This window comes from Trachurus trachurus (assembly GCF_905171665.1).
Source record: "Trachurus trachurus genome assembly, chromosome: 4".
Classification (NCBI taxonomy): Eukaryota; Metazoa; Chordata; class Actinopteri; order Carangiformes; family Carangidae; genus Trachurus; species Trachurus trachurus.
Window position 1 is genome coordinate 22526101 of NC_139898.1, and position 27760 is coordinate 22553860.

The 27760-nt window shown below is 41.9% G+C and overlaps 1 protein-coding gene across 1 annotated transcript; it reads left to right on the forward strand.

Moving 5' to 3' along the window:
* Nucleotides 1–1148: 1148 nt before the first annotated feature.
* Nucleotides 1149–26333, forward strand: arid3a (AT-rich interactive domain 3A; the record flags this gene model as incomplete). The annotated part of the gene is made up of 8 exons (XM_083970149.1): nt 1149–1483; nt 2130–2412; nt 20355–20427; nt 22356–22539; nt 23259–23506; nt 24017–24304; nt 25622–25711; nt 26182–26333. 8 exons carry the CDS (start codon nt 1149–1151, stop codon nt 26331–26333), a joined length of 1653 nt encoding a protein of 550 aa, XP_083826275.1.
* Nucleotides 26334–27760: the final 1427 nt, after the last annotated feature.

Below are 27760 nucleotides of genomic sequence, written 5' to 3' on the forward strand. Positions count from 1 at the left end.
TGCTCAAATATCATTTGGCTTTGAGCCAAGCAGGTGAAGAAAGTGACGGTTCTTCCTGTGATTTCACTTCCTCTTGTTGTTGAGGTTAAAACATTTTGTCCCGCCTGAGCAGCGTGTCTGGTCTCTGTTTGTGTGAGTAACTCTGCACATGTTACATAGTCGTCATGAACTCGCAGTCGGCATTTTTGTGTGTGCATTTTCTCTCCTGTCACATTTCTCCCAACTCGTGATGCGAGTCGACAGGGCAGCCCTGCAGTCATCGCTGTAGTTTCCTACTCCACTGAAACTCACTAACGTTTTTGAGAAGATATTAGTCATTTGATGGTAATAATTTTTAACGATTGATCAGGTTCCTCAAAAAATGAGTTTTTTATCAGCGCATCAGCTGTTAACTTTATCTCTAAAATGTGGAGGATTGCCAAATATGTAAATGGCAACCATTGCAGTACCAACAGCAAAATTACATCATTCACAAAATAAATGTGTGTGTTTTTATTTGTTATTTTATTGCTTCAAATCAGACCACAGGAGATAGCGTTGGAGACGTCCACTTTAGTGAAAGGCCAGTGAACGGAAAGTCGGATTTTACGAACAGACACGTGTTTTTTCTGATCTGATGCTTTGGGGAAAGTTGTTTCACAGTTTTGCCACTGCCACAACAAAAGGCAATTGCCCTTCAACCGAAGGCACCGACGTGAACAGACAGTGAGGAAGTAGCAGTCTGACACTGTTGTTCTTTCTTCTCCCTCAGGTCTTTGTAGCCTGTCAGCGAACTCCCGTGTGTGACTCAACTCTGCTGCCAGCTTCGGTTTCCCCCCAACTGCAGGAAAAACCATTGAGACAAGAGAGGCCTCTGACTCGAGAAGTGCAGCCGACCTCTGACTGCATGTCTCAGCGCTCCGACCGACCCCCCGCTTGTCTTCCTCCTCCTTCCACTTCTCCTCAAGGAGCCGCATTTCCACACAGCCATAACCTCCAAACCTCCAGCCAGCTGCTTGCTACTTCATCACAGGCACGGTTGGTAATTGCTCTCCTTGGGCAGAAGGACTGACCATTGTCCCCTGACTGGCCCCCGACTGGTGCTCCTTCAGTGGGGGAGGGAGGGGAAGGAAGGAAGGCAGTCGAACGCAGTGCCGCTTTCCCTGGAGATGAAGCTGCAGGCCGTCATGGAGAACCTGCACAGGCAGCAGAGGGCCAAGCTGCTGATGGAGCAGCAGCTACAGCAGCAGGCCGCCCAGCACACTCAGGTCCGCACGGGCGGAGGAGGCGGGGACGAGCTGATGGGGAGCCCGGCCCCCGAGGCAGAGCAGGCCCAGATGGCAGCGCTAGCGGCCATGCGCGCGGCGGCGGCCGGACTGCAGAGGGTGTCGGACAGCCCCATGTCGGAGCGCAGCAGCGGCGAAGAGGAAGGTGATGATGACGACAATGAAGAAGGGGAGGAGCAATACAAGGACATGATGGGGTCAGATGAGGAGGAGCAGATGTAAGTAGCGACTGAATGTCTTTGGTCAAGTTGCTCTAAGATTAAAGGGCTAGTTCAACATTGCGAGCTGCTCAGGTAACAGTAGATACAGCAGCCCCTTGTCCCTCATCAAACTCATCAAATACACAATCCAACATAACACTCGCGTGGACAAGTTGTGACCTGCAGGTTCACAACGCTATGAAATAATCACATATAATTATGTAACATTACGACACACAAAGCAAATACTCAGAACTACTTGCTCTTTTGAAATCACTCCAGCCATGTCTGGAATGTAGTTTCGGTTACGCATTTGCCTTGAAGACAACTCTGTCTCGTTACATGATTATTTTATAGCGTGGTGAATGTGCAGGTCACAACTTCTCCACGACAGCGTTTTCGACTTGTTGGATTGTGTATTTTATGAGTTTGATGAGGGACAGGGGACTTCTGTATCTACTGTTACCTGAGCAGCTCGCGTCTCTGCCCCGCAGATCTCAAAACAACATGCACCAATAATTAAACGTAATGAACCTTACCACCTATGACTATAGGGATTATGGCAATAGGCGAATTTGACAAAATGTTTAACTATCCCTTTAATGTAATTTGTACCACTGTGTTTTAAAAAAAAAATGTTACTTTGTCCCTAACACACACGCAGCAAACAGAAATGGGACGAGGAGGACTTTGAAGGCGAGATGGAAGAAGACTTTGACGATGACCTTGCTGAGGAAGGTCTTCCAACAGGCCACGATGCAGTAGCCCCCGGAAAAGGCATCCTGCTGTTGCCCCACCGCCAGCTCCATCCTCACTCTCAGCTGCTGAAGGCGCGCCCCAGCGTTGACCAGGAGCCTCGCGTAGCTATTCTACCTCCACACGCCACGCACAGCCATCTCGGTGGGCAGGACCACGGGGACTGGACCTACGAGGAGCAGTTCAGACAGGTAGGATCTCCTCATACGTTTGTTTCACTTTAAAGCACGTAGTTTCGATGCACTCTTGCTAGACTAATGCATGTGAATGAACGTTGCTGCTGGAGATCAGGCACTTCAATAACCGCAGCCTCGACTTTAGGTGTCTTTCCTACTGGTTGAGTATATTAGAAATGGAAGATCACGCCCTTCATGTCATCATTGTGGAGAGTCACATCATCAAAATTCCTTAAATATCCATAAGCCAGCTGCTGCTGCTGCACACAGAGGAAGTACATAAATCAGAAATGTTGGTTGTTGACCAGGGAGCCACATCTGGCCTTTGCACCTCACACATCAAACCTGCATGTTACTTTCTCAGCAGCACATGTAGTAATCTGACCAGGGTGGGAAATTAACACCAGCCACTGGCCAAATGTTGATAAACCCCAAGCTTAGGCTTTCAACTTTGTCTTAACCCTCTGACATTATGGCAGGGTACATCTCAAAGGTTCTGGTCTAAGACAATCCGTTTTTTTCCAGTGGTGCAGCTTAGTGCTGCGGCCTGAGAGTAGAAACTGGTAGTTTCTACTCTCAGGCCGCAGCACGCAGCATTAACACAAATAGGACTGTGAGCTGAGGAGAGGAGAGGGCGAGGGCAGCTAGGAAAAGAGGAGGAGGGGTTAGGGTGCATTTTAACAGCTTTACCATGCTGGCGTTTACTGTAAACAAGCTAGTGGGCTGGATATTATGAGGGAGGCCTCAGTGGAATAAGACAGGCTGTTTACGTGAAGAGATTTAAATCTGTCAACAGCTAAGTTTAGATGGAGGGCTGCTGTCGATAAAAAGACCCAGACACTGCATTTTCTGTCATATGTATTACACAAGATTTTGCTGTCTGATAGTGTACGTTGATATTTCTATTAATTACTCATCCGCCATCAGTTACATTTGAAATGAAACCATAAATCTCCTGTTGGGGGAAATTGAATCATGACAAAAAATAGTAACAAGTCAAATCCACTCATGGGAGGACTGACTTTTTGTTGGAACACACCATAATCATCAAAAAATCCCTTTCTTCTTATGCTCTTTACTTTCGATTTGGTAAGATATTAAGATTTATTTTTCAGATGTAAAACATAAACGTCAGGCTCTATTTTTTAATAGAATTATTTTTTCTGTGAAACATTTTAAACTAGCAGCTGCTTCTGTGTAAAAACAAAAAACCAACAGGCAGTGTTACTTTTATCAGAGTGGGTTATACTGAGCCAGTATTTCATGCAAATGCAGCTTACTAACTTGATGAAAGCCACTATTGAAATGCAAACATTCATGGCCTGGCGCAATATGTGAAGCCACAAAACATATTTCAATGAAGAAAAGAAGAAAGCTAGTTTAAGAGTTGTTACATGGATACTTCTTTTCTATTTTTTTTCCCATCGATGCCTGTGTTATGTTGGAAGTGAAACAACAACACACTGCACCCAGTCTATATGCACCTCATTTTCAAACCTAACAATAAATTCTGTAATTTAAGGCCTATACCTTTTAATTATAGAGTGGGAGTATAACTTGCCTGAAGCCTATACTCTGCTTCTCTAAATAGTCCACCCCTCCCTCTGCAAAGTGTTGTATGGATGGCTTGATACTCTCAGTCGTTGGTGGTTTTCATATGTCAGGTAGAGAACACGGGACATTTTTATCATGTCATGTCAGTCAGCCATGCATCATACAACCATGAATTCACTGTAACTGACGGTTATATAATCAAGACAGCCAGTACTTTGGCTGTTAAGATAGTGTTACCCAATCCATTGGCGATTAAAACCTATAGCACGCCTGCGCAACATGTAACTGAACATGTAACATTGAAGTGGCCCACAACCTCTCGACTGCTGCTAGTTTTTTTTTTTTAATATTATGAATCCTGAATTTAAGTCATGAGCAGCATTGACACCGGGCTAGTTTTGCTCTTGGATGATAACAGTGATTAGTAATAATTGTAACTGTGGCCTGTAATTATAATCCTCAGTAAATCTACTGTGTCTGCAGTATGTAATGTAAAAGTTACCAATGTGTTATGATAAGCACAGCCTGTACCTTTATAATTCTAACCCTATGCAAATCAGACTCAGTGATTTTAGTCTTAATTTGTATTTGGTGTGTGCTATTTTTGCTTTGCTTCTTCTTTTTCTCCTGAACCCGCCATTTGTGGTTACTTCTTGTTATTTGAAAAGGAGTACAGTAGAAATCCACCAACCACCGTTATAAATGCACTTTTAGGGGCAAACCTCTGTTTTCCTTTTTGCTTGATTAAGTGGTTATGAACAGTAAAAGGTTCAAATTATATAGTTATATCTGTAAAAGTAGTGATTTAGTGAGCACATTTAAGTGTTCACAGCAGTATGCAAAAGTTAGATAATGTCCAATAAGGACTGCACACAGGCACATGTTCCACAATGAAGTCATGCAACCATATGAAATATCACCCCCCAAAAATTAAATATGGAACAGCCATCAAGGGTGGAATACTTTTACATGGAAATCGTCATAAATGGAAATCCTAGAACTTGGCTGCAAAAGCCCTTGTAAGAAGAAAACTGATTTCAGAGGCCGTTCTTTAAAGTCAGTCCAAGAGCTCGTCATCACTGTGCAAACAAGAAGCTGAAGTTATACATATAGTAAGACAAATTCTCCCCAAGGCGTCATTACACTGTCACTACACTTTAAATGTTGTGTTACGTGCTTTTATCTTATATTAAATACCTGAGTTGAGTAGCTGTAGTTGAGTGAATTAGATAATAATTACAATTTGCATAATTTTGACAGCACTGCAGATTGTGGGCAAACAAAACCATGAAGACACACTTCACCCTGCAGGTCCACTTTTCATCATGAAGTTACAGACTGACTTTTATTTTCCCCGTGATCACACAAGACTGAAGGAGGTGTTACCTGCCTGGGATAATAAGAAATGTCGGCCATAATTATGGATTAGACATTGCAAGCAGCTCCACTTGATAATTACATACGTCCCAGTGTTTGGGGCAAAGTCTGAATCTGGCCATAGGTGTGTTGTGTGTTTCATTTATGGTGGAAAACACCGTTGAAAGTATTTCAGATACATAATACAAAATAGACTCGGCCTATTATGCTTAAATTAAGCCTTTCCTACAGTCACACATGAGCTATTCGTGGAGACGTTTGTTCTGTCTAGATGGAGGCAAGTGGATATTCATTTGAAAGTGTCTTAGGAGAAAAGCGTAATCTGAAGGCTGAGTGTAAAAGAAAATTGTAATCCTCATCAAGTGCAGAAATGTGAAACCCATAAAAACGCAGACACGAGAGTTTAATCATGTGAGAGTTAAGGGCGGGCAGGAAGGGGTTAAGGCTGTACAGTTTATTTTGGGCAGGTGGGTGGAGGCTGTTGGAATGTGCCTGAGGGAGGGTGATAATGTGGCCACTAGGAACCCCAGATCCTCAGCAGAAACCTTCTGTGCCTCTATCAGTCGGCAGCAGTTGGAGCTCTTCCAAACTGCAAACTGTCTTTCCCCCCCTCCTATATTAATGTCACATAATTTGTACGGTGCAGGGTCACGTGCAGTGTCTCGATGTGGCATCACAGGTCCACGACGGCCGTTGTTCCCAGGGTAAAGGTCTCAAAATGAACAAAAACAGAAACCTCCCCTCACCATGTGACTGGGAGTTTAATGGATGCTGTAGGCTTGGAAACACTCATTGTAAAAAATGAGTCTTTTAACAGTTCTTGTTGGTATAAATGCAACATCTACAAGCTTGCAGGTCCAGCACAAATGCAGTGAATCCAACACGAGGACAACGGTATATTTAATCCAAAGGATTGGTCCAGTTAACTGTGTCATAGCTGCGTGAGAAAATATCCAGGCAAACATTTTCTTTTACTTTGGGTTTACCTCAGGCTGTGTGTGGCTGACATATATCAGCCAGGGCCTTAAATGCATTCCTAATGGATCACAGAGCCACCATCGTCTCTCCCCACTCAGCTGAAAGGTCAGACTAAATCAAGCCAGGAGGTGCTGTCTGTTTGGACGTCTGATTACACTGTGGTTTTTAAGTGAATTAATCAAAACATTCAAGGCGCGTTGCCAGCGGCGTCATATCTGGCTGCAGCAGGGAGCAGCAGAATTAAATAAAGGGCCAAGATATCAAAAATATACTACATATCAAATTATGCCAGCATCGTTGGATTTTTTTGTAATTGAAACTGATTTGCGTTGCTGGTGGAGTGCCATTTCAACTGAGTTATTTCAGTGATAGCAGTGCAGCCCTCCTCCATACCTTAAATTGCGCGTGCACCAATACATCTGCCCCCTTAAAATATCCATATCAATATCACTCTTTGCATCGCACTCTGCAATTTTATTTCCAGTCAATCTTAACGCTCCTTCTAAAGTTAATTGTGCAAGTGCCTCCCTCACATGCATCTGTTCCCATCAGCCATGAGTCAAATATCTGGAGAGGTTTGGCCTGGTTTATTTACTCACCCAGATAATGATACTTGATATAGTTTAATAACTCCTGTGGTCGATAAGTATAAAAAAAAATCTGTCAAATCTGCTGTCATTGATACATAAACATTTGGCTTTTGAACAGAGCCTAAACTACATTGATATGACTGATGAGGTATTAGTTCACCCTAATTCTATATATAACTGCTGTCCGTGAGATCTATGACATTATCCAGAGAAGTAGGGACTTTTTCTTTTAAATGCTCTGAGTACCTCAATCAAAACACATTTACTCCCCTTGTGTTATGGCAGCCGAAAGAGAGGAATATCTTAAAAGATAGAAGTCTTAAAACCTCTCCAAACTAACTAATAGTAACTACGTATACTCATCAGAACAAATATACAGGGCATTTCTGCCAGTAGATTCCTTATTTTTATGAATTAAACACAATTCTCATGAAGGTCAGTCAGAGTTGGTACGAAGCATCTGTCTTGCTATGCATGCAAATTTATTAGCTACCTGCAGAGCTCTTAACATTATGACATATTTTTTATTTAAAAAACAATTTCACGTGCCCTCCTCCCCCTGTTTCAGTCGTGGAGACTCACTGCAGTTCTTTGCCTCCAGAGTCGCTTTATATCCAAGAAATGTTTATGGATGTACAATTACAATCTGGTTTCATTAATGTGAGGTCTCTTCATTGCTATGGTGCACATCTCATATAACTGGTCCCCAGCCCCCCTTTATAAACAATATCCTTCTCTGGCCAGAAATCGTCCAGAGGCCATGCAGAGCCTTTGAAGTCTCCTCTCCTGTGTCTCTGTCTGCTTTAAACACCAGCAGCTGGGCAGATGGAGCCCAGATGGACAGTTAAGTGGGGATGTCTTTAAAAATTCATGGCACTCACCATGATCAGGGTGAATGGAGGGGAGTTGGCATTAAACATTAAATTGCTCCGACACACACACACACACACTGGCAGTGGGGGGAAGGGGGCTGTTAGCGACTACAGGAAGTGTAGCTCGAACGAGAGCCAATTGGAAGCGACACTTATTGGGATTGCCCGTCAGGTTTCTGCTGATACAGCTGTCTGATAAGTGATCGTTGGGTTTATATTCTACTGTGAGGCCTTTTGATCTGCCTAAGGGTTGTATAAACAGGCCAGACCGTGCTGTTTATTGCATTTTCTATGAACTTGTGCATTTTCACAGCTGAAGATTGGGTATTTCAAATTTCAAAGTCTGTAATGACTGATCCTGCGTTCACTCTCTCTACAAACTGTGAATAGATTTGTATAATTATGAAATGAAATGATACTTAAATGTATTGATTTTAAGGTTAGATCACAGTTTCTCTTTGATCCTAGTCTCCTTTGTTGTTGTTGTTGTTGTTGTTGTTAATGAACTGATAATAACTGATGTGAAGCCATGTCAAGCTGTGTCTTTGCATGGTTTTGTTGTTGTTCTGGCAGTATTTTACACTTGTCCATTTGCTCTGTATCATTCATTATTTCAGTGCAACAAATGCCTTGAAGTTTTGTAAAACACGCCAATCTGAAATCTATTGTGCGTAGTGTGCAGGGGGTGAATTAGTCAGCACAGGGGAGTTTTATTTGATTTATTAACTTGAGCCTGTGTGCAGTGATCTGTGTTTAACAAAAAGAAAACAAGGAGTTAATGGGCCCTGTTCATGTCATGAAAACAAAAGGCCAAATACAAAGGCTGAGGCAGCATGGGAAGGCCTCTGAAAGTCTTCCTGTTGAGAGGAGGAGGAACCGTGCTGGAGGGGAAAGGGTAGGTGTGACTGAGGGAACAGGAAAAGTCAGTCAGTTGGCGCTGAGCTTTGAACCAGTGCCAAGTAGAGTGTTTAGTACATGCTCTCTCCCTGACTATGAAGCACTGTAGAGTATTTGAATCGTGTCCAAGGCCTGGCGCACAGTATGGAGCTGATGTCAGAAACTGTACAGCCATGGGGATTCTGGAAATTGACAGCCGTTCAATACGGAGGAGTTAAAGGGGGCTGAAGCAGGAATGTAAACAAAGATTGCATAAAGGCAGAGGCTAGTTATTTTGTTCTGTCGTTCTCATTGGCTGCTCTGTTGTATGTCTACAGCATGTATTTCATGTTCCTTTATGGTTTCTCCCACAGGCTTACGCACTTAACTTACATGTCTTAATAAAGAATGAGAGAATGAGAAAAGGCCAGTTTTGGAGACTTGCTCAAATACGCCACACCCTAATGTGTTCCCTTTGCCAAGGTTACAAGTGAATCATGTTTGTTATTATACCTTAATCCTCACTAAGGGAATATTTGAGTCCTTCCTCATCTCTTTTTTTTTCCTATTTTTAGTTCCAGTCTGTAGTTTATTTTAGGCGTTGCTTGACTTGTTGTATCGTGTAATACCAGACAGCTGTTTTATATAACCCAGGGTGGACTGAATAGCACTTCTCTTTATTATTTAGTACATTTCAGAAACACCACAAACTAACATCCTGCAAAATTATTGCACAGTTAATTCAACACTTCTGTAAACCTGAGAAAATGAAACATTAAAGCCTTCATGAGGGAAGAAATGATTACAGACTGTGTAAGTCTTGGCTAGGTGTACCTAATAAACTGCCATCTGAGCGTAGATCTGCACTGAATGGTTTGCAGCAAATGAAACCCTAACTGGCATCCTTTCATACGACGACCCAGTGGAAGGCATTCATTTGAACAAAAGCCTTGCATGCGTGCTTTCACCTTCAGATGCTTCTGAAAAGGTAGCGTGTGTTGAAAGCTTTCATTTTTGAAAGAATCAATTAAGAAATGGGTCAAACACAGATAAAGATACTTTAGCTGCACATTTTCAAGGTCTGAGTCGTTCTTTGTCCCGATGTGAAATGAATCTGGACTGGATGGCAGTGAAGAGCCAAACAACTCTTAAGTGAGTAGTATGCAGCCAGTCATTCAAACATTATGCAGAGCAGGACACACTTCTCTCACACTGTATCATAAAAGACCACATTAGTGCTTTGACCCATAATCTTCAAGGAGCATTTGACACTCTAGCTGCCTGTTCTTTTCTGTATGATAATAGCTGACCTTTTTTAATTGTGTAGCCATGGCAAGAAACCTGACATGTAACAGATACAAATAATAATTCTTAAGATAACCGAAGTGAAAAAGATCCATTATCACTTTATATTGGTGTCAAATGTAGGTTAACACGGTGTAGGGGGGAAAGTGTGTTCATTGCTAACAATATTAATCACGGTTTTATTACATTTAGATTACAGGGTGCTGGTGTGACGCATGGATGATCAGTTTCCTGGGTTAATGGCATGCTTGAATTGGACTGGAGCCATCAGTAATATTATAACTAACACTTGTGATCTGTCTGCTACGTCATGTCGAAATCACATAAAATGCCTTTTACTGAAAGGACATGCACAGTGTGAGTTAAGTTGTGTAAAAAAAAAAAAACTATAATGAAATATGTTCAGACAGTTTGTGACTGAAATGGGGAAACTGAACTCAGTAGTGTTTTAAAACTGATTTGAATTTCAGTTTTCAGCTTTAAAAGGTACAGTTGATTTACATTATTTCACTTACTGACATCTGGTGCAGGCCAAGAAGAAATGTTATTAATACACCAGTGGAGACGATAGGAAAAGACCAGATAAGAAACAGGAGGTAAAGGTTCAGTGGAAGGTCTGTACCAGCAGAGAGACAATATTTTTTTTCAGCACGTAGAAGCAAGATGTATACAAGTATCACCGCTCTACATCTTTGTTTGCAAGCAAGCAAACATTTTTCTGCAGATGAGAAAGGAGATGCATTCATATACAATTCACATCGGTGAGAAATAGTCAATGTAAACTTCACATAGTTTGTTTACAGAACAACAAATAAAAAAACCTCAGTGCTTTCTAAGTCTCATGTCAGCTCCTCACCTTACATGTTTTTTTTGCTGCTAAGGGTCCCAGACCAGAGCTGAATAAGACTACAGCTCCATGCAGAGGACAAAACCCTGGGTTGCTCGAGGTCAAACGGCAGCCCGTGCACCTATTGATCAGGGCGGGGATTAGCCACGTGGCCACGACATCTCTGATGAGCCACATGGACAGATATCTGGCCCTCCGTGGGGCTGGGAGGGCCAGATATGTTTTTAAGTCCACCGTTGTCAACCATTAAACTCTTTGCCCTGCCCATCCATCATCCTGATTGACGGTGCAAGCAACATGGTCACATGTCTGCTCCATGCTGAGGAGCAGCCGTGTAATAGTAGTAGTAGTAGTAGTAGCAGAATGTCTCTTTTTAGCTTTTCTGGGCCAGATTGAATATTCTTCATCCTGTTTGTATACAAGAACAGTTGCAGACCTTCCTCTGAAACTTTGGCTATCTCTGTCTCCATCTTTCTGCCTTGAGACGAGCGCCTTATCACGGCATCTGCACTGGCGCTGAATAAATACCTTCAGCTTTCACACAAACGCTCATTAGATGGTTATCTAGGTCAAACTTTATCTGACATTTTCAAGAAAGGCTTGTTTGACGGTAAATTTATGAAGACGCATTCATGGGTGACCAAACTCTGAAAAAGGCTTTCGAAGCACAAGTGCCAAATAACTGACAGTGTCTCTTTTTTCTTTCTTTCTTTCTTTCTTTCTTTCTTTCTTTCTTTCTTTCTTTCTTTCTTTCTTTCTTTCTTTCTTTCTTTCTTTCTGCTGCTCCTTTCCAACACGTCGTTTTATGATCCTAAATTGCTGCTACACCCACTTCCCCTCCCTCGGTCTGCTCAGCTCTGCCCTTCCCAGACTTGGCATCCATCATCATGATAGTACTCATTAGCAATGTGGTTAGAACAGATTGCTCACAGCTACATACATCAAACTCTCGAGGGTCCTGGGAAAGCTGCCTGCTATTTCAGATTCTTATCCAAACCTACTACTAGCCATGGCAGCTGACAGTAGCATGCAGGAATGGAGTGCATGTAAGTGTGGGATAGTGCTCATTCTGACTTCATGTCCTATCCTCATCATCTGGTTTTCACCTTTGTCTCATGTCAACAGGGGATATTGTATATCCACTTACACCGAGAAGAAGCCGAGAATAAAAGCTCGCTTTGGCATGGCCCTACAGTCTGAGGCATCTCTTACAACCTCTCACACCGTAAAGAAAGCATGTCCTTAAAGATCGTCTCTCGGACAATATTAGATTTCCAGAGTTATAGTCCTGCACGTGGAAAGTTATGATTGTCCGGAAATGAAAGGGATTCCTACACATTGGGTCCTGGAGGGTTATGAGAAACCTGACTTCATAATAAAAAAAAATTAGGTTTGAATGAATTCTATAAATCATTTTTTTAGCCGTGGAAAATCTTGGAAAAGTCCTAAAATCTTAAATCAAATCCAGTTCAGGCGCCTCAAAGAATAGTAGGCAGCACAGGGTTTATGAATCACTGTTGCGTTTTACACACATTCAAAAGTGCGGTTTTGTGCAGCTAGAAGACGTGCCATGCAGACTGCCTGTGCATCACTCTCAGTTTCTTTTTCTAACCTTCTTACTGCCTTGTTTCATTTTTTTGGGGGGGGGGGCAATGTGACTGTTCCAGATAAAGCAACATTAGATCCAATCAGTCACAGCAGTGTTGTTTGTCTCTGCAGGCTGTTTGTTCCTCAGCCTCAGTCGATAGAGCCGAATTTGCGAGGTCAGCCGCTCAGTAAGGGTTATGATGTATTTGATCCTTCCTGTCAATAAAACACCATTCGATGCAACTGCTATTGGACAGCTCTATTGTAGCTGTTAATTGTGTGCATGTGGGGGGATGGGGGAAGAGCAAGACCGAGCAGAGAGAAAACAAAGATGGATTCATTATAGATGTCAGTTTATGGAGACATGTTGGTGCAGTTTCTGTCACGCTGCTGTCAGCCGTCAGTTGACCAGATTAAGTTATTTTCCACATTAACATAAGATGCTTAAAGAGACATTTTAAAATCAGACTCACTGAAAGTAAAGAGTGGTGGCTTGCTTGCTTCCACTGTCATGGACGAAGAAAATAAAAATGGCACTTTTAGGTTATCATCTTTTAAGCAAGAAAATGTTTTTATCGTTTTATGATAATAGATCTCAACAGTCGTTGCTTCTAGATGAAGTGTTGTTGGTTTTAGTTTTAGCCTCTGTGATCATCTGTTTCAGTTGTCTCTGAACCTTCAGTAGAAAAAGAGGTTTGAAATTCGTTGTGTAGATCAAAGAAGGGTGTGTAACGTTACGTAACGTACGTTTGTAGGATCACTAGCCTGACCGGCTTGTGTCTGCATTGCACTCTCGTCAAATTTCTTGTACCAGTGGCATATTATAACTTTATTTCCATATTTTACAGCAGTAACATTGTAAACATAACTCCTCAAATATGCCCTTTGTGTTTGATTCACCTGGTTTGTTTGATGAACCAGGACGGTTAGTCCCACATGACACACTGTTTGATTCTGAGGTGGTGATGCTAAGATGTAAAGTTTCTAACCTTTAGCGTATTCAAACAGTATGAAGGAGGAGACTTAAACTACTTTCTAAAACTAGTTTAAAAAAAAACTAGTTCATTGCTACCTTTTTCTTTCATGGGATAGTCAGTACTGGCCAAACAGACAAAGTAAAGGTATATACGAAAGTCAAACCATTTACTTAGGCCTGTGTCATAAGGAGATGTCAAAGTTCTGCTCACGTTGTTTGATTAGTGGGTGATCTCTGTCTCAACAGTGGCAAAACAAAATCCTGAGCAACAAAGACAAAGAAAACCAAGTAGGTGGGCCCGTCACTTCAAGAATTTGATTCTTTATGAGTTAGCTGTCAAGCAGAACCTACACATTAAGAAATCATTTCAAGTGCCGTGTTAATATCTAGTTTCTCACACATGTCTTTAGAAGGGAGCAGTCACAATCAGATAATAGCTAGAGACGGTTGAGTATCACCTTCATCTGCAGTAAAATTGAATTATGGGACTGCATGTAAAACCCCGCCTTGAAATTCCTTCAGTAACAAAAGAAACTGTGTTTTTTAGAAGGCTGAATTTATGTGAACTCAAAGCTGATCTGATGAACTGTATTTACCACCCAGGATTAAATTTAGTCTTGACCTCATCTGGTTTTCAGTGGAGGTCTCTGTTCTCCAGGAAGACTTTTAGCTCCTGTGTGTGTTGCTAGGTTTTTGATCTATCTCTCTGTAGCCACACTTCTTCAGCTCTTTATTTGATCTTAGAAGGTTTAGAAGTCGAAGCTCATTCTCGTTTCACAGTTATTGTTTCATAGTAAATTGTTGGCTATACAGTTGTATAACATTCGGTGCCCCCAGCTTTTCAAATGGTAGCATGTTGTAATGGACTAATGACACACCTCATGGTGACGTTTTCTGTGGCCCAAACAATAGATTAAAAGATAAATTGTCTCAGCACTTGATCCTGAAAACTGTTCTAGTTGCAGTCGTAGTCACGCTATCGAGAAGACACACCTCAAATCAACAATTACAGGTGAAGATAAAAAAAAACCCAGCTGGTGCCATGTGTTCACTGTTCACTCATTAATATTTGTTGCATGGTAACATACCTCACTTTATAGGATAAAGTAAATTACAGTTTGGCACTTATATATCATACATCACTGCATGTCACCTCTGACAATTAGTGCATGCAGGCACACAGGTGACACATTGTACTGTATGATTAGAGTAATAGATGTTTTGACATGCATGTATTTTCTTTATGGGAACGCTGCGACGGCGGCTGTGTTTGCTCGGGTACATTAATGACACTCATAAAAGGGCTTTGGCCTGGAACAATGCTGTGTTTTAATATGGCCGATCATGTGTTCATGAGCCGTATCAAGGCTCCCCCACCCTCAGCCCCTCTCCCTTCGAGCCGTACCCTCCCCCCCTTCCCCTTTTCATACATGTGTATGTGTGTTTACATTTTAGATTCTTATCAGCTCTTTTTATATTTACAAACCAGCTTTGTGAGACAGTTCGCCATCATCAGAGTCTCTTTATGTACAGCTGTTATCCTGGATTAGCGGCGTTAATTTGATCTAGTCATGCTTAACTGTTGCACACTGCAGCCTTACAAAAAAATGAGACAGCAGCATTTTTTCCATTCAAGTCGGGCAGGAGATGTGAGGCAAACATGTTCATACTAATCTCTTTCATGAGAAGAAACAACCTAAGGACTTATATTAATATGAAGTTGTGAAACTGGTCCTTCAGCATTGGATTAAAGGGGATTTAGTTTCAGTGTAAACCAAGTTTCTGCTGTCCACAGCCACAAGGAAATCATATTCAAAGATCCACCTTTAGTCTGCACTGCAGTTACAATGCACTACTGCTCACAATATAATTTATTGTACTATATATAACATAAAGAAGGAGATGAACTTTGCCCCACCCACCCACCAGCCTCTATATATGCACATGTATGTGCATGTAGCACCGTCGGAGGTGCTGGTACATATAGTACAGTGGCATGTGTACCAGTGAGCTGTGCTAATGGCACACTTCCTCTGAGAAGCCTGTTCTATGAGCAGGGCTGGGTCAAACCCTTCATATACATGGCTGGACTGTGTATGGTCATTGATTTAGGAAGTAGTTGAAAAATGGAACAACCGATGTAAACAACTGGTGTCTCTGTGTCACATAGTGTCAGCTAGTTTCAACCTTTTGTGTGTGTTTACTTCTCTAGTATCCCGCATGAATACACTGTATTAATAGAAGTGAACGTCCAGTAAAACTGTGCTCAGTTATGTTTGTTGTCAGACAATAGGACGAGTTTGAAATAATGACTGAAGTGTGACTTATCAAGACAACATGTTAACCAGAAGTCACATGCAGGCAATTTTCAAGCACTGCTCTACTGCTAAAATCCAGATTTTAACTATAACGTTATCTGACATAATCACCAAAACACATCAGTCCAAGATAACTTTCTCATCTTACATACACAAGTAGACGCAGGCACAGGTGATAGTAGCACACACCTATACTGGCTATACTGGTGACCGACCTCTGTGACAAATGTATTTCAGTACAAGTTACGCTTGTCGTTGCTACTGTTTGCCTGTTGCTGCTGTAATTAACAATACCCGTTGGGATTACACAGTATTTTGGACGGTTGAAATTTCTGCTGGGAGAGCAAAAATTCTGATTTCACAGTAAACACATCAGCAGTCAGTCGCACACCAGAATCTTTTTTTAAATTTGCCTCTAAACGGCATTTAGTCCAAAGATGTATGAGGATAAACAAATGAGAAATCGTCAAATTCTAAAATCTCGAGAGCCATTTTGGCACTTAACTTAACTTATTCATTATTGTCTTCAACCTGTAGTGAGTTTGTTTCATTAATGTTTGTGTAGCAGCTTCCCCTCAAGGTGATTGAGGTGATTGGCAGGTGTAAGGGAACATGTTGGCGATACCCCGGTCTCCTCTCAGTTTTGGTTTTCAGTTGCAAGGCCTCTATTGTGTGCTATGTGACACTTGTGTGCCGCTGGCTCACTAACTGCCATTTGCATTAATGGTAGAGTAAACCCCCCCCCCCCCCCTCTCTCTCTCTCTCACACACGCATACCCCCCCTCCTTACAGTATTACCACTACCACTGCTTTGATGGCTGCACAGCGGCAGCAACAGGGCGCTCTTTGGTTACTGATTATTTGCCATATAAAACCACTTTGTTTTCTGTTTATAATTTATCTGCAGACAGGCTGTCGCTGACCTACATACGTAGCCAGGGTGGAAAACTTATCAGACGACAGTTAAACACTAAATACTCAGCTTTGAGGTCTTAAAACAGCATTTGGTTAACTTTTCTCACATTTGTCACCAGCAACAACTTTTGTCTCTGATGCTACTAACTAAACATCCGTTTAAATCTTCTCCGAGTTGAGCATCGTTGCTCGTTCTCTTTACAATCTCTTCGGGAATGCTGAAAAAAGTTCATGAAATGTGAAAGTTTTGAAAACAGCCTATCAAATGATCTGAACTTTTACTAGTTTTAATGGGCCTTTTTGTTCCAGGGGATTTGGTGAAGGGGCGTGAACTGGCTCCAGGCGTTACTAGTTGGCCCAGTTTCTACTCATTTATCTACCTTCTTGTCGTTTATCTGAATAGCAGAGCTTTAATCCAGGAGGGGCCCCTAACCCCAGCATACATACTATAGACATGAAAACCTATATGAGACTACAACAACCACACCCATCAAAACCAGAAAATGTCTGTATGTAGTGTGTGTGTGTGGGTGGTGGGAGTTTATATACTTTTAGCTGAGGGAGGGAAAGAGGCAAACATAAAGAGAGGAACTGATCGAAAATGAAGGAAGTTAAGAGAAGACAAAAGTGGAAGAGTGAAATAGAGAGAATAATACAAAGAGGAGTGGAATAAAACGATGAGGGGAAAACAGAGATAAAAGCAGGGAAAAAAGCGTATAATGAGGGGTTGTGGGTGGCAGTGGTCCTGCCGGTTGGACAGGATTCTGATTGGCCAGCTCTCGGTACGTCAGTAGCAGGAGTCCCACTTTAATGATGTCTTCCCATAACCATTTAGTTTTTCCCAATTTTAACAACTACAGATTATTATTTATATCATCTTTGATTTATCTGCCAAGTTTAGCAATTTGTAGTTACCGACGGCCTGATGTTATTATTTTTATTTCCCACAGACCATCAAATGTCTTGTTTTGTCTGACCAACACCCTGAAACCCAAGGCCCATTAGTTTGGTGTTTTTCACATCATCTTTTTCTAAAGCTTTACTCTTCATCACGGAACTGGTCCATGATCAGCCTCTGTCCAAGCCACAGGTTGTCACGGTTTAACATGGATGGCAAATGGACAGCAGCTTCTGTATTTTACACATTAGAGCAACGGTAGATTTATGACAGATTATGCATCATTTTGCAGTTTGATTGTGCTTCCTGCTGTTAGCTGCACTTTTTAACAATTAGGAAACTGATCTAAATTGGGACCTACTATATTCCTATATGAGTACTCTTGGTATACTTACTTAAGTGGCAATCAAAAGGCCATCAATTAGTTCAAGTATTTTCTCAGTAGGATTAATAAAAATCCAATTCAGTTCACGTAAACAGAAAGTGAGTCTCTACATCCACATCAATATCTTGCTTTTTGGATTGTACCAGACCGTTAAGGCTATGAATCACCTGGACAGAGTCACTTTGACTTGGATGTTGTCACGCCACTCATCTTTGTCTCTGCATGCAGATAATTCAAAAATAAAATAACAGAAACGGACAATAAAAAGCTAAGAATTAACATAACTGTTGCATGTTTGTTGATACAAATCAGGATACTGTGTCTTTGTTACTGAATGAGACTAGAAACTGGATATGCATTTGTAAGACGGATACTGTGAGTGCATTTGCACAGTTGACACATCACTGTTGGTCGCCCTCTCTGTCAGTTGGCAGGGAAACAGTGAAACGTATCAACACACTGCTTTTCGACGCTGTATTGTTGAAATTGCTGTGATTAAACAATCATCACATGAAAAACTCAGCTTTAATAATTAGTTTCATAGACAGTATGACACTAATTAACTGGCTGCTGGTGTTGCACTGGGGGAAAAGGGGGGACATTTGGCTGAACTGTATTTTGTAAGTTGAGATTTTCGACAATTATTGTTTTTTTTGTGTTTTTTTGTGACTACAATACTAAATTTAACTTGTGTTGTCCATTATCCAGCTATGTCACCACATCTGGAGGAATTGGGATCTTAGCATTAACCCTCTTGTGACAGTGCACTCACAACACCACTAGGGAAATGTTTGTGTGATGGAGACAGAGAGAGAGGGGGGGGGGGGGGGGGGGGGTAGAGAGGAAATAAAGCAACATTGGGGGATGGGGGTCTTGAGGGTGGGGTGGGTAGTGGTGGTAGTGGTACTAGTGGGGGTGTAATTTCCATGATTTATGGCACGGCACTTCACGAAATGCATGCATCCTGTAATTAAAACTCCCCCTTGCCTCCAGCAGGCCTGTACATTAGCCGGCATCCCCCCACCAAACCAAACCAAACCAAACCATCCACCTCAGCCCTCAGCTCAGTTCCCTCCTTCCTTCCCCGTGGACAATAAGATCACATGACAGCTTGGCATAACTAATGACAGCTGAACGCCATAATGAAGGACAGTTTGTTGGCGCTTTAGGAGCTGCTACTGTCACCATCATGCAAAACTCTTTTAGTAGGTGACGGCCGTTTGCTTGTTGTCTGTTGAAGCTGTAGGTTGGACAGGTGATTTATTCCCTTTCACATATATGTTGGAGTTTCTTTAAGGTCATAAATTAAATCAGGAGTAATGCGATTTTACAAATTTTCCAATGTCCAATGAATGAGCACTTTCTTCTACCAGACGTGTCGTTTGAGCTGCTGACTTAAAGCAAACACAGGTCACAGGATAATAGTCGAGAACAGAGCTGCAACATTAATCGTCTGTAGCTTAACTTTCTGTTTATCGATTAACGATTTCAGCACTGTTTCATATTGTTTGTTTTTTTTTTGCACTGAGCTGTCTGCTTTCCTGTGTTGTGATATTTGCATCTGTGTGTACAGCATGAGGGTGGGTAAGTGGCTGGTCTCCAAGCTGCGGGTTGTTATACGCTACGCACTACGCAGTGGTTCCATCTCTATGGCTTTGTTTGATGCTGCTCATTGCTGTACATTGTGTTTCACAACCCGCCGTTTCCAATAACAGATTACGAAACTAGATAACCTCAAATAGACGTGATGTGTTGTTGTTGTTGTTGAGTTTGATACTTGGTACGACTCAGTGTGGCTGTTGAGAGAGTAAATGTTAGAATTGGTAAAAGCGTTTGCCCACGTTTTGTTGACACGTCAATAGAGAAACATTCAGTCAGATATTTCACTATCACACTGGGCAAACTAGGTTGGAAAAACAACCACAGGCTCAATGGTCTCACTGTATTCCCCCCGAGTGGGTGCCCCACTTTTTACTGCTAACTTTCACTGAACTTTCCAGACCCCGGGGCCCTGCTAGCAGCTGGACCCACATCAGGTTCTCATCAGGCCAGACCGGTCCACAGCATTTCTCTGTCTCTCTCTCTCTCTCTCTCTCTCTCTCTCTCTCTCTCTCTCTCTCTCTCTCTCTCTCTTTCTCTTTCTTTGTCGTCTCGTCTTGTGATCAGGAAAAAAAAAAGAAAAGAAAAAGACAACTGTTTAGGTTTCCCATGACAGTTGTCCATTTAAAAGCAACCAGGGTTGTTTTATTTACTGGTTACTGAACAGCGTGGTCATCCGGTTGTCACACGTTGTGACACTGGTTGTCGTAGCAACAGAGCTGGCATCAAGGGCATGCTATGACAGACTGAGCAGCAGCCTCATGTACTGTATGTGTTCTCTGGTCAGACCTCAAACAAATTTGTTGTTCAAGATGAAAAAATAAAAAATAAAAAAAAGAAACACATCTCTCATTGTCTCCTTTTTTCCCCCTCTTCACAGCTGTATGAACTGGATGGAGACCCAAAGAGGAAGGAGTTTCTGGATGACCTCTTCAGCTTCATGCAAAAAAGAGGTACGCATCTGTGCATGTTTGTAAATTATTAAAGCCATAAACGCTGCATCACGTTTACTAGTCTCTCATTCAGTAAAATACACCGTAAACATTCAGTTTCTTATCTTGACATGTTATATCTACTCAGTCATTGAGACGCTCTAACTAGCTGGATATAGACGGGTTGAACTACCCTGTCTCTCTGACATTCGACACAGTGCTGTCTGATCATCTTTCACTCACATGGGTGGGGTCTTTATTCATTTTAGAGATGATTGCTTTATGGTCGTGTCGTTCCCAGGCTATAACTAGAAGGAACACATCGTATCAATGCCTGGGAATGGATTAGTTTACCCTCCCATTCTGTTGCAATGTCCACATGGTCCTGCCCCATGCTACTGACAACACACACACACACACACATACACACTCAGAAACACTGACTCAGCCTCCATGCAGTCTCTACACACTGGTGACACACACACACACACACACACACACACACACACACACACACACACACACACACACACACACACACACACACACACACACATACACAGCATCAAAACTGCAGACCAAACCCAAAAGAATTCATGTTCATCCTCATTAAAAAAAAAAAAGGAAAAAAAGAAACAGTTCATCATACTTGAGTAATGTGTGTTGTGTAACATTGTATTTGCAAGCACAGACTACGCAAATACCCTGCAGCTATTCGTAGATAACATGTCCCAAATGCCAAGCAGCCTTCTAGTACAACTGTTGATTTGACAGGTTTAAATGATGGCCGATTTACATGGAGACAACAGACACGCGCTTACAACTGAAAAAACCAGTAGAAGATGTTTACACTGTCAGAGCCCCCCCCCCACCCACCCCCCGTACCCACCCCCCATCAATGGGCGGGTCTGCCAAGTCGTCTGTGAGAATCTGAGAGCACCATCTGCAGGCTGCACTGATAACTGATGCAATATCTCTTTAACATTCAAATCCAACATCAAATATGTTCAATGTGGACCCGAGGCACTGAGCTCACAGTCCCTCATTATTGAAAGTTATGTATTTAGACGATCAGATTAAAGAAAGCTTTGTTTTACTTGGCAGGGAAAAGAACATTTGTCATGGCTTAATGTAAAGATGTAGTTAGATGTAGTTCTTGTCCCAAGGCATTTTGTCTCATGCTTGGTTTTACATGTCCTGTTCGAGGACAAGAAAACAGCCTCAGGTTGAGTAACGTCAACCAGACAAATACTGGTTTGTACATTGCGTCAGACATATTTTAAAACTCTACATGTTTTGTCAAAATTAAAAGATGCAACTGTGATTCAGTGTGTATTTACTGTCAAACGATGACGATGATGATAATAACAAAATGCATTAGGGGATTCACACTATGAGAACTGCCCCCTGTGCTCTTGTTGGTAATTCATTAAAGCCTGAACAGTAAAATAATTTAATAATTACATTTCTAATCCATCAGTCTTATGTAGCTACCTCTAACTCTCCTCTTAATTTCAGTCAATAGTGTGTTTCTCTTTCCCTCTGTAAAGGTCTTCATTTATTTACAAACCATTGATCAGATCAGGGAGATGATTGAATTTCTGTCCATTTATTGGATCAGCCTCAAAAATGTCGTAGACTAAAACAGCAAGTGCGATTTAATTTATGTACTCGATGTATGGACGCTACATGGACTCCCACTAAACCTAGTGTACTTCCACCAAGATGAAAGATGTTGTATTGTTATACTGTCTTTACTGTTATTGTTATTATAACGTGTTTTTTATTGGTTTAATCTTCCCGTCCTTTAACTCATATTCCAGCTGTTTTTTGTTTTTTTTGCCTATGCACAGGAAGCTCCATGCTCATGACATCAAAAGCATTTTTTCCATGTTAGTGTTTTATTTCTCTGTTGACCTTCTCCCCCCTGTGTTTATGTGTTATTCCAGGAACCCCCGTGAATCGTATTCCCATCATGGCCAAACAGGTCCTGGATCTGTACATGCTCTACAGGCTGGTGACGGAGAAAGGCGGCCTAGTGGAGGTTATCAACAAGAAACTGTGGAGAGAGATCACCAAGGGACTCAACCTGCCTACCTCAATCACCAGTGCAGCCTTCACACTTCGCACACAGTCAGTACACACACACACACACACAATGTTATTGCATCTCCAGTAGTTTTTCCATGTTTTGGTTTGGTTTGTTTGGATTCGCACTATTAAAACGTACAAGTATTGGACAGAAACATCAACGCAAATGATTTGAGTATCGATAGGTTTGGGTAGGTACAAGTGTCACATCTATTATCCTGTTGCGCTGCCCTACATTTCAAGCATGAGGAGCTGCTGAGATCAGATATCAACAACTATTTTGTTTTACCAACCCTTTTGTCTGAGGTCATTTCCTGTGGCAGGTTCAGATTACTGTACATTTCCATTCCTGATCGGTAGGACCAGATATTGTATCTTGGGAGCGAGATTTGAAATTCCATTTTTCTTTTGTCATTATTCAGTATTTCCTTTTGCCACAAGTTATTGTCCATTGCTCCGTTTCCTGTATGATTAATGAACAAAGGGTCACTCAAAACCTAAGCAGCAGAGACTGAAAGGTAAATGTCCGTGACAATGAAACTCAAGGCCCTACAATTGTAATACAGACATCATGTCATCTCCTACCACAAACAGCTGTTTTCCTGACAAAGCTACTATAGAGCTACTAAATGAGCTGTATTCTATATGCAAATGTCAGGAACTGATTAGAAATTTTCAGTCACTGGCACGACAATAACATCAGCGACATCTGAGTGATATAGACTTTTTTAGTTAGATACATTGTGTTGTGTTCTTCACAGATACATGAAGTACCTGTACCCATATGAATGTGATAAGAGGGGTTTGAGCAACCCCAACGAGCTCCAGGCAGCCATCGACAGCAACCGTCGGGAGGGCCGACGACAGAGCTTCGGCAGCTCCCTCTTCACCTACTCGCCCAACGGGACGCCCACCATGCTGTCCTCACCAAAGCTCCCCTCGTCCAGCATAGGCCTGACGGTGGGCACCAACGGGGCCTGTTTGACCCCCATCCAGAAGATCAAGAAAGGTGACATTTGTTTTCTGTCATATTAGCCAGGAGGGAACGTTGTTTACAGTAGATCTTGCAAAAATACTTTATTTACTTTTACATGAATACAAGAAAACAGAGCAGGATAATACAAGGCACATTCATTTCAAATAATATTATAATGAAGAAGAAGAAAAAAATATTAATTATATTATATAAATTATATATATATATATGTATATATGAGTTGTGAAATGTCCCATGGGAGAGCATGTTGTTTATCGAAAGTCTTTCTTCGTCAAAGATCTGAGATCATGTGTTTTGTGACTGTGTTGCTGTCAGTGAAAGTTTGTTTAATGGTGCATCTGGTTATCCAAAGTTTGTAAGTTGTTATTGCAATGACCAGTTGCAAAAGTTCTTTATGTTTCGGCTGTATATCTTCTGAGATGAGTCCATATGTAACGGAGTTGTAGTTGATATTTAAGCCTGCCTTGATAACACATGACACTCATCAGCCTTCTCTCCCTCTCTGTGCTGTTCGACTTGAAGAAGAGGGAGGCCAACCGTTGCCAGGACTCGGTATGGCTCGTTTATCAGCCGGAGCCTTGGCAGGCCACTCTGTGGCTGCTGTGCAGGCAGCAGCAGCGCAGGCAGCGATGGCGGCTCAGGTGGCCGCTCTGGAGCAGCTGAGGGACAAACTGGAGGCCGGTGAGCCCCCGGAGAAAAAAATGGCCCTGCCGGCCGAGGAACACCACAGACTGCTACAGAGAGCGCTGCAACACAACCTGCTGGCCATGACGGCCCAGATACCCATGAACATCCGCATCAACAACCAAGGTACTGAACACACTGGAAAGTTGTTTCTCCTTTTTTTGACAGTAAAGTTGAGAGAGACAGGAAATGGGGAGGCAGAGAGAGGGGGAATTACATGCAGACAAGGGCCGTCCGATGCGGGATTCGAAGCGGGGACGATTGCAGCGAGGACTGTAGCCTCTGCTCTACCCACTGTGCCACACGACGCCCCAACACTGGAAAGTTTCTGATCTAATCGGCTCACTTGAGGGAAAACAAAACAACCAGTCATATGTGATTTTCAAGTTTTTATCTCAGATGGAGTTCGGGCCCCTCTGTGGGTTCAGAATATGCCCACTATCTAATCAACACAAGCTTTTTCCACCTGCCAAGTTTCAAAACTTCTACGTCAAATTAAAGAGTATTTACATTTTTGATAACACTTGAAAACCAAACCGCCATGTCTTGATCTGAATAGATTTCTAAGTATGTATTTTCTCTGGCAACAGCACAAAGGAACAGGGTCATTTAGTTCAACGGATGTCCGTGATATGCGTAACGTCCATGTGAAAATTAAACAGTAACCCCTAGTAATGAAGGACATTGCCTAAAGACATCATGCACATGCTTGACACAAGAGGTCATAGGGGCCTGCTGACTTGAAGTATGATAAACAGCACAAAGTATATTCTGTTTCCAAAGGTTGATAAAAAATGGAGTTTAAGATTATTTGCAACTAGCTCACTTTCTGTCCTGTCGTTCGCTTTATATCCAACTTGTGTTTTTCCACTATGTCATTAAGGATCGTGATAAGCTGAGAAGAGACATGAGTTATCATCAGTTACTTGTGCATTACATCTGCTGTGGGTTTCACAGTAGAATTTACAATGAGCTGAATTTCACATATTGTCGCTCCCACAGGCAGTTAGTGTCTCAAGACTTTCTTGTAATCTTAGCACAAACCACAACAGCCAGCAGTGAGGAAGTAACCTATAGCGTGCCTATACCTTGACCTGTTTAGCTTAAGGAGGCACCATGCACACACACACACACACAGTCATACAGAACGTACGTGTTTCTGCCGGGATTCCCCTCTGCAGGTACGCACTTTGATCTTATAGTACAGCTTTTCTGGGTTACTGTCTATCTGATTGTACACACAAACTGTTTCTCAGTACTGATAATACAGGTGACTTCAGAGAAATGGTTAACTGGACATTTTTTTTTGCCATTCACTCACAAAGTTGCTTATTTTGAATATATAAATGAGTGGGTAAGTGTTAGTGTAAGAGATATCTTGCACAGTCTTCATGTTAAATACAACTGAAGTGTGAGTTAAAGGTTTTGTTGTCTCTCTTACAGATGGCAGGCAGGACTCAGCCCTGAACCTCACCACCAACGGCACAAACAGCATCAGCATGTCAGTGGAGCTCAACGGAGTCGTGTACACTGGTGAGTGTCGCTGTAATGTAACATGATGAAACTCTTTCCTCAGAATGGGTGGGTCGGTGGGTGGGGTTGTGTAACATCTGCTTAGGGAATATAGAAGAATAAAAGCCTCTTAACTCTGCCATATTTATTACACCTTCTTTAGTCAGGTGCAGTTATATTCCAGTATAGTCTTAGTGTGACAGTGAGAGGTAAATTATACTTGTTATATGACTGTGTCTTCTAGAGGAAGTACTTTCACCATGCCAAACCACAGCTTTTCCTTTTTTACACTGTGTTTAAGTAAGGGCTAAATTGATAAGATATGGCGCGATAAGTCCGTGCTAAGTGAGGCTACCTGCAGTTTCTTTTCAGTGAACGTGTTTCAGAAAACCACTAAACTGTTCCTTTCATTTTCATTTTTAAATAGAGGAATACCTTTCCGCTTCGCAACTGAAGTTTGTGTTTCTCGTGTTTTTTTTTTCCTGTCTTAGGCGTTCTTTTCGCTCAGGCAGCAGCGGGGTCGGCCTCATCCGGTGTGTCTGGATTGTCCATCTCCAACTCAGCGGTCAGCAGTCGCGCCGCCCCTCAGCAGCCGGAGAACACACCTACCTCAACCTCAACCTCCAGCAACCCGTTGTCTTAACAAACCCCCCAGCCTTTCCCCCCCCTTTATTTTTTTATTTTCTATTTTTCAAATTACCACGCTAAGTAAAGCCAAAAATCAACCTCATTTTCTACATCATCTATGCCAAAAAGAGAAGAACCATAAACCGTACAGGAATACACAAACTGAAACTCGGATCACTTGAAGTACACTATCTCAGGTTTTCTCTCACAAACTCACCTCTTTTGTTCTTCATAGCCAAAATAATTATGAAAAATATCACAACTGAGAGCCAGTATATGCTAAACAAATATGTATGCACAACCTGTGAATTATTTATTTCTGCATAAATGTACAGATTATCAGAGAACAAAAGAGTTGGTAATAACTAGGAAGGGCAATGCACTGTTTACACACACACACAAACACACGCACACACACACACACACACACACACACACACAAACACAGCTACTGACTGACAGCAATGTTTTATCCTCTAGGAGAGATTTTTTTTTTTTTTTTTTTTTGTATTTTAACTTTTCAGTGTCATTATTATCATTATTGTTATTCTCTATTGTGTTTATCATTTAAATCTTTAACAATCCTCTCACTGCAGGAAAAAAATCTATATATTTAGAATTCTATAAAGAAAAAAAAGAAATATGAATATCATCTATTTTTAATCAGAAAAGCTTTAAAGGTATATGTTGTTTCTTCAGGGCATATAACCATGTACCGTTGTGACCTCATTTTGTGTAAAACCTTATAACCTTATTCACATGGCAGCCAGTTTGGATCTCTATGTTGAAGAGCGAGTCTGGTGCAGCTCTGCACTCCCGTTGTGTACCGAGATACACATCATATCTACGCCACAGATTTTCCAGTGAAATGGCTGGACCCCACGAATCTGCAAGGATATTGGTCGACCTTTTACTATATTTGGCCCATGGCCACTTGAGTTTAAGTAGTAGCTGGTCAAAATGCTACGTAGCTGACATCCCTGCTGAATTCATGCAGTTGCTGTGGTTGCTCTTCCTGAAACAGCTGGCTATTTACAGAAAAAACCCCTCACCTGTTAGTTGACATAAGGCCAGTTCAGTACATATCTATGGCAATCATTCAGGTGTATCGTCAAGCTTAGTGTTCAAAATGGTTGTATCTACGAGTAAGGTCAGTTGTGCAGGTGGGCGAATGAACTAAAGCCTCTGGCTGCACCTCAACACGCTGGACTTTGGGAGCCTCAGCGGCATCCACATGACTGTTCCTCTTGCTGTTCAGGCTTCAGAGTTTCTGTGAATAAGACGTTTTTTCGTTGTTCTCAGGTGTCCGTCTGCTCATCATTTTGTACAATATCCCCAGTCTTCTTATTACATTTGACAGAGCAATGCTTTTCAGCGTCTTTCTCTGCAGAAAGATCAGTTTTTATCTTTTTTTTTATGACTTGGCCTTCTAGTGGAGTGATT